The sequence below is a fragment of the Rhagoletis pomonella genome, unplaced genomic scaffold, assembly GCF_013731165.1.
Source record: "Rhagoletis pomonella isolate Grant_MI unplaced genomic scaffold, Rhpom_1.0 Rhpom_scaffold_00004, whole genome shotgun sequence".
Classification (NCBI taxonomy): Eukaryota; Metazoa; Arthropoda; class Insecta; order Diptera; family Tephritidae; genus Rhagoletis; species Rhagoletis pomonella.
Genome location: NW_023458558.1, coordinates 19,707,631 through 19,716,188, shown reverse-complemented (window position 1 = coordinate 19,716,188; position 8,558 = coordinate 19,707,631). Strand labels below are relative to the sequence as shown.

General features: G+C 32.9%; 1 protein-coding gene across 1 annotated transcript; it reads left to right on the top strand.

Moving 5' to 3' along the window:
* Positions 1-1,651: 1,651 nt before the first annotated feature.
* On the top strand, positions 1,652-3,139 carry LOC118738420 (calcyphosin-like protein). Its single transcript, XM_036469353.1, has 3 exons — positions 1,652-1,767; positions 2,453-2,510; positions 2,750-3,139. The coding sequence occupies exons 1-3, from the start codon at positions 1,661-1,663 to the stop codon at positions 3,062-3,064; spliced, it is 480 nt and encodes a 159-aa protein (XP_036325246.1). The 5' UTR covers positions 1,652-1,660; the 3' UTR covers positions 3,065-3,139.
* The last annotated feature ends 5,419 nt before the right edge of the window (positions 3,140-8,558 follow it).

The window sequence follows — 8,558 nt, the reverse complement described above, 5'->3', positions numbered from 1 at the left end:
AAAAAATAATTTTACTTTTTAAGCAGACCCAATTAGTTGACATATGTATGCTGTATCATGGACAGCAAATCTTTGATTGATCCAATGGAACAGCATTTTGTTACAGCGTTGTTAAAAAGGAAGTAATTTCCAGAGGTAAATACCCAGCTTCTTAGCAATATATTAAGAAGTAAGTTTTAAGCGAAAAACAAAGCCGATTTCAATTCCCTTTCCTTTAAAAAAATTTATAGAAATCGCTTAACGTGGTCCTAAGTTATGCGGTAACATACATACATAAAAAAAATATTCCGACGAATTAATAACCTCCTCCTTTTCCTTATCAAAATAATCCACAGAGCATGTAAAGTCACATCATCGGCTAACTACCGTTGGAAACCCCGGTTTTAACCAAAGGGCTGTCATTCAAAAATCAAAGAAATTGGGTTGTCATCTATGCCGATCAATGCAAGGTGTTTTTGCAACGAGAATTGGCCTGTCAAAAGTCTAGCAAGTTATCTGCAGTCTGAGACTGGAAGTAGTTAAGATCCAGAGAACACAACTTGGTAACGGAACCGTAGTTTTTTAAAGAATACCGCCAGTACTTTGGAGGTCTAATGTTCAATGTGAAACTTTCATATTAGAAAAACCTATTTCTTATAGACCTTTACGTATTATTTAACGCTTCAGTATCTGCTGTAATGCCGTCTAAGATACATAAGTCACAGCACCGAGTATATCTATAAAAATTGAACTCCACATGCCATTCGCGGGCCTTCTCCATTGTTGGTATGGATGAAGTCAGTCAGGCTTTTAAAGCATAGTAGATGTCGTAAACTTGTGTCCAGTTTCTCAAACAGCCAGGCAGGCTTTCATCGATCTGACGTTCTTTAAAACAAAATTGTTAATGAGTAAGGAGTGCAGAAATTAAACAATAATAAAGTCAGTAGTAATTTTTGATCTCTGTTAATTGCAACATTTCCGAAAATGATGTTGCTTATGTTGTTAGCCAAGGTCTTCTAGCGACATCCCTTGAATTTTCTTAAATATTTTCATGGCGGACGCATCGTGTCAGGCTATCGTCTAGTCAAATTTATGCAGCGCATATAATAATACATCGTCCATTTACTAAAGGAATTATAATTCAAAAAAGTAAATTTTGTAGCAGAACTGATCACTATATTGTGTAAAAACTCCAAATGAGTCTCCTGAAAAACACTTTTTTTTTAGTTATCAATAGTAATCTAGTACTATATATGAATGAACATCCCCAAAGAGCATGCAGGATCTTAAAAAAAAAAATAATAAACCCAGGTTTGGCATAGCAGGGATATCAGTTGTTCTCACTTGGTATTAGCGATTAGCACATGCGCCAAAAGGCTGGCCCTCGCCTACAGAAATAGCAGATGCTGAACGAACAAAAACGAACAGCAAAAGATTAAATTGTAGAGGAAATTCCCTTAAATCGAGAACTTGCCGATCCTTGCGTAAGTAGTAAATGTACGTTCGGAAATATAAAAATTCTTCGATACCCTAAGAGAGGTACACTACACCAGTGAGAGTTGATTTTTCTGTAGACTGCTAATACAGTCACCTACTGACTACAGATATATGCACATATGTATATTTGGCATAACTTTCACCTTTCAACATTGCGCTTTTTCCTTTTAGGACTTTCCGCAATATGGATGATGATGACAGCAAAGCTTTGAATTACGAGGAGTTCAGTAAGGGCATAAAAGAAACTGGTCTGGAGTGCACGGAAAACGAGATTAAGGATATGTTTGCCAAGTAAGTAAAAATAAAGCATATGCATACTAATGTTTATCTTTGCTTTTAATAAAAGATACATTATATGATAGTTTGTATAATAACAATTAATATTTTGTAAGTTAGGCTACTCTTATCACCACTGTGAAAGCTACACGGGTCGCGGGTCAGATGTCCTTAGAAAATGTAAGAAAAAAGAACAAATTAATTGATTTCCAAGATATTCTTCAAATTTACCTAATTAATTGAATATAAACGCAAAATAAATAAATATAGCAAATAACTTTATCATTTTCGAAACGACGCATTTCTAATTTCTCTTGCTTCAAAATATGAGTTTTCATAAAAAGTGGACTTAGCAACATTTCCTCTCTGTCTTAGAGCGATATGTCACATGTTGATGTTCTCTGGCATACAAACCGATATTGGACGACATTCTCGACGTTCATCGGGGAGCAAATACATGGCATTAGTTTTACGAGTTCTAAGGACTTGCTTAGTGACCCTCGTAAAGAAAAATATTCAAAAGCCATTTTATTTGTTGATACATAGTGTAAAATGTGTGCAAAATATGCAGACTGATGCACAAAAAGCTGCGAGTAAAGAATTCATCAAACGCTTGCCTGATTTTGATTGCTAAAATTTTTATTTCTCACTTATTTCTAAACGAGTCTCCCTTTCTATTATACGCTTTATCTTTTTGCAGATTCGATGAAGATAACAGCGGTTCAATAAATATGACCGAATTTTTGCTGAAATTGCGGGTAAGCATAATAAAATTGGATTTTCTTTTGAAACGCTAACATAGCGAAAGCGAATTTTCGCAAAAAAAAAATATACGAAAAACGATTTTAGATTTTTGTTTTCATTTAAATTTGTAGTTATAGCACTAACGACGAGTATATATACATTAACAAATGTTCTATGTGCATATTGGCTCTGGCCAATCCTTGCCTTGCCTTACTTTCATTTATTTTTGTACATTACATTCCTACACGGCTAGCCATCCATATCCCAGTCCCGTTTGGATATCATCGATAAGGCATTTAAGAAAATCGACCGCACTGGTGATGGCGAAATCACAATTGAAGACTTGAAGACAGTATATTCTGTGAAGGATCATCCCAAGTATCTTAGTGGTGAAATGACGGAGAATGAGATACTTACACAGTTCCTTAATAATTTCGAGGGTGGAAGCGGCAATCGCGATGGCAAGGTGACGAAAGAAGAATTTGTTAATTACTATGCCACAATCAGCGCTTCAATTGATAATGATGCCTACTTCGATTTGGTGATGCGGCGTGCTTACAAACTTTAAATGCAACAAAACGCTAACAAGGAGATCGTGAAGAATAGTAGCTGCCATAAATAAATGTAAAAAAAAACACAAAATGCTGCACGATATTCACCGCTGTGTAGCCAGTACAATTTTTGTTTTATTTTTTTGCTTACAAGCAATTAATCTTAAATAATAATGAAATGAAAAAAATTATAAATACAAAAAAACAAAGCAGTGATTTATGCTGACAAAATTTAAATTTTCTAGCAACTTTCTAAACCAAATTACAAAACTTTAGCTAGGCAAATACGAATATTTAAATTGTAAAACACTTTAATTTACTTACTTTTAACAATTAGATGCAAATATGAATACATCTTTGTATCTAGCATTGTATTTATTTGCGTTAAAAAAAAGATTTAGAAGATCTTAACAAATTATAATGCACAATACTACTTTCGAAAATTTACAATGAAATAAAGAAATTAAAATTTTAAAATAATTCTATTATTTTACTTAACAGATGTGTTTGCTGCTTGTTTAAAACCGCTGGTCTTGGGAGCCGCCAACTAAAAATTATAATACAATGAAAAGATAATAGGGGCGTGGCACCTCCCATACAAATTTTCATACAAATTTTACAACAATAACATAAATGTTACGAATAATTTATTGTTTCACTCTTAATGTTACTGCGTACTAATGGCGTTAACTTCGAGTTTCCATAAGTATTTCTGATTTACTACTGTTTTTTTAAGAATAATTTTAATTTAAGTTTGTTAAAATGCATACTATACCATGCGACAAAAACAAAAAAAAAATTTAAACACATGAAGCAATCAATATACTCACGAAACTATGAGCAAATTATAATAAAACTAACTGCGTTTTTAGTGTTTCTCTCAGACGGTCAGAATTTTTTTAGAAGGACTTTGTAGTACTGTCAAAGATATAATTATTAACACAAATTATTAAAAAAAACTATTACAATGTAGAAAAACAGTAAAACCCATTAAAAGTGTTTGGTTCACAAGAAAAAATAGGTATTAAAAAAGTCCTTTAATTAGTTTTATTTTTTTTTAAGCGAATAAAGTTAGAAGGACGAAATTCGAGGATGTAGTCGAGTGCATATTAGTCCTTAACATAATTTTTTCGAAAATAGTTATTGTAAATTTTCAAGGTCATTCCATGATAAAATGTTAAAAGGACTTTTCAATATCTAATGGTTCGTATGCACCAACAAATTTTATCGGCCTTAATTCTATACAATTTTCTCTTTAATTTGATAAGCTTACTGTTATTCTACATTGCACTATTTTTTATGATTTTTAAAGTAATTATATTTTTAAAATTTTAAAGTCCTTTAAAAAAATCCTGACGTCAGAGAGAAAAAACTAAAACAAAATGTTACTATATTTGGCCCATGGTTTCGCGAATATATAAAAATGTGTGAAAAAATTTAGTGTCGCACGGTGTTATCAATGAAAATAAATCTCGTTGTGCTAGAAAATACGAAGCAGTATTTTAATCAGAAGATACTAAAAAAATAACATAATTTTTGGAAGAAGTTAAGTTTCGCATACCTGATTAACGAAAGAGGAAATATTCTATTCAATGTTTTTTATTCTTGAAAATTTCCGTGTTGAGTGTTTTGTATGATATTTTGCTATTCGAAGAGGGAGTAATCTTTAAAGGCTCTTCACATAGGTTTTTTTTTTGATTTGGATATCAATGATAAATTTGCCCAATTCATAAAGGAATTACAAAACATTATCAAACTCTCTAAGTAAATTACGCATTCAGGATTTTAATACAAAAATTGGTTTTGTAAGTGTCTTTCAATAGAAATCTCGCTGCAGCGCCATATTTTTTATGTACTTTTAACAGTGACCGAAAATAATAGTTATTTTTTTTTTTAAGTCAACTTGGCCAAATATTTTTTAAATTTGAAATAATGGTCATTTCCTGATAACAGATTTGTTATCAAATGAAAGACGACTAATATAGTTTTAAAGCTGAACTGTCTAACCGAGGAAAGCCACCTATTGGAAAATATTTCAATAAAAAATCTTACTTAATTACCATAAAACAAACCTTGGGTCAGGTATATGCATTTCTTTTGTATTAATCTATAAGAATATATAAATAGAGGTGGTAAACTTTGTTCCTTATTTTTGTTTAAAAGCTATTTCCGTCCTCTTTCATTGGATACCAAATTCGGATAAGCGGTTTGTTTATTTTTAGGAAATGACTTTTATTTACAACTTAAAATATTTCGCCAAGTTGACTTAAAAAAAATTTATTTCACTGGTTTACAGCAAACATTTTCTATGAATGCCACTATCCAATTCGTTTGTAGAATTGGTCGTTGATTCCCAAAATCGAATTAATTTTTATTTCTATGAATACGTTTTCGAGATATTTTCAATTAACCGTTATTCAGCTTAAAACAAAATGTGGTTCCACTTAATTACCTATATCTTACGAACCAATTTAATAATCTTAAAAGGAGGTACGTCAAATCAAAGCCAATAAAATTGTTCATATTCCATATATACATCACTTTCCCATAGAACTGAGAGTTTCTGACAAGTTAATTAATCGTTCCAGATTTTTTATTTTTTAACAGAGGAAACATTAAAAAAATAAGAGGTTCTGTGCCAAATTTTTGCACTTGTGCTAAAGCCTGTTCTGTTACAAAAAAAAAAATAAATCAAATTACCAATTAAGAAAATCGATGGATAAATAATGTATGAAAAGTGAGCAGGAAAGAATGTTACTCATACGCCACGTAAACCTCTGTTACACTCTTTGCTGCTCATATTTCATACAAAAGATCTTAGTGCATTTTTATTTGACCACTTATTATTTCTATTTATCCATCGATTTTCTTCATAAGTAACTTGATTTTTTTTTTCATTTCTTTCTATCCGACCGCGTATACCTCTCTTGTTCGCTCTCGTATTCTAGTCTTCGTTTTCGTGTTCGACTTCGTTTTAGTTTTCATATTCGTATTCGTCTTCATAATCATTTTACTGGTCTTACTTGTGTTCGTGTTGGTTTTTCCCTTGGTCTTTGTATTCGTATTCGTCTTCGGATTTGTCATAGTTTTCATCATCGTCTTTGTATTCGTGTCTGTATTCTCTGTATGTTCGCATTCGTGTTTGTGTTCGTTTTCGCCTTCGCATTCGTCGTCTTACTCGTGCTCGCACTCGACTTGGTATTCACCTTCGTATCTGTATCCGTATTCCTCTCTCTCCCTCTCTCTCTCTACCTCTGCTTAGCATATTTCTATAACTCAATATTATTGAAGGCAGAAATAGAGAAAGGGAAAATGGAAGCACTTCCGTTGCGTCGCAAGTGTCACATAATTTATGTTGCCATATTTTCATTCACTCCCCCCACTAAAGAAATTTCACTTCAACAATTTCAATTTACTTACTTGCATACATACATACATACATTTACCTTATGCATGTACATTCATCATTTTCACAAAGCACGCACTCGCAAGCACACAAACACATACATATGTATGTACATGTCGTTTGGATCCTTATCAGGATATCTTTCATCAAGCGTATCCGTAGCCTAATTAATGAAATCGGTACCACACGCAAACCATAGAACATTAATTAATTACAACTTTGGGTAATGACTAAGTTACCTTTTCTTTTTTTATTGTCGTATTCGGATATCGCTCGACATCAGCTCAACGCTGCCATGGGTAACTGCCTACGTGCATATGTAAATATTCACATCCATTTGTGTAAGTAGATGCCCTCCAGGTAGACCTAAACTAAAAAAAACTTCAAGAGAAATGCAATGAAAACTAATTAGCATATTACTCCATTTATGAGTTACGATGTTTTTTTTTTTTCAGAAAAAAAAAATCCTTTAATCAAGTTTTTAAATCAATAGTCAGTATGTGGTAAGATGTGGTTTGTACAAAGATGGGCATGTTCTGCGTTACGAACGTTGCCATCAGAGACAGCTTCTGTCTTCAACTTCTGCAAGAAAGTCTTATTGTAAAGCTTTTTTCAACTTAAGATCTTAATAAAATGAGATCAACTATAAATATATTGTTTTTTATTGTGAAAATACCCATTTGCGCTCTTTTCCAAACCAGAGCTGGTACAGAACTTCCAATCACAGATTTTAAATCATCTTTAAAAATTAGTCTAGTATCATATAACAAAACCTAATCATCAGAAATACTGTTATGCAGTTTTATATAAGGAAAAAACAGTTTTTCGTAGAAATGGTATGGAATTCTTGAAAATCAATATTTGGCGATCGAAAAACTCTGCTTCTCTTTAGAAGACTTTCGACAACGATACCAAATTTTTTATTTAACCATTATTTAATATTAAATACTTTTTATAGGTCCCCCAAAAACCCTAAAAAAATTCATATATTTCTAGCTTTGACTTTGGTATTGGTAAACAACGCAGGGCATAAAACCATCAAATTTTCTTTTTCATTTTTGCTTTATGTTAAATAGATTGTGTGCAAAGATATCTTAAAACATCAAGTGATTGTTAATATACATATGCATACTATACATACATACATACATTACACTATGTATATTTGTACATATATGTACATACTTATGTAAATGCATAAGTGGTAACCAACCATACCATGCCTAACCGGGCAAGCAGAAATTTGGTGTTGAACCATTTTTTAGTTTTTGATTAATGAATGGGGAGAGTTCTTCGTAACTAGCAGTGAGCGTGTACGTGTTACTCCAGCATGCACACTCATGCTCCTACATTCACAAACATGACAGCTGCATAGCTACACTTCCCAGCTAAGCTAAACTGACAGTTAGGCTGGCAACGCTGCTGGCATTTCAATAGTCTGCATTATTGTTCTCATCGTTGTCGTTTTTAGTCATTTTCATCGCTGCGAACGTGATCACAATATTATCTCTTCATCAGAATATCAAGTTGAGTGGGAGCGGCAGGAGGAGCAGGATATATACATACTTAGGTGCGCCTTGCAATACTACCCCACTGCTGCTGCAAGCAAAATGATTTCTTGCCTATTTTCAGTAATCTGAGCCCGCTAACTGTTGTTCGCTCGCTCGTTTGTTCGTTAGACGCGACCGGAAGTGGGTGCTATGTGTGATTGAATATGCTTGAATTTATAACCTTGTGCATATGCATACATATGTATGTATGTATGCGAGTTCTTAAATAACACCGTGCAACAAAAATTTTAGTTTGAGGCTTTTTATTTCCATATACATATGTACATACATATACAGGGTGTCCTAGACCACCCGACCATCCACTCTAAAATGGAGGGAAATGTTTTTCATTGAAAACCCAAATCCGGCACGCTCCATCTTTTGTTGGTAATATCGACTACCCATTTCGACCGGAAGTAGGTTAAACTAACCGCAAGTCCATTTTTTTTTTAATTATACACAATTTTTTACTACATATTCGGATAAATGACTTTCAGTTTAACCAGGCTATTCTGATGTCGGTACAACAGTCACCACGGTTACAATTGACCACTT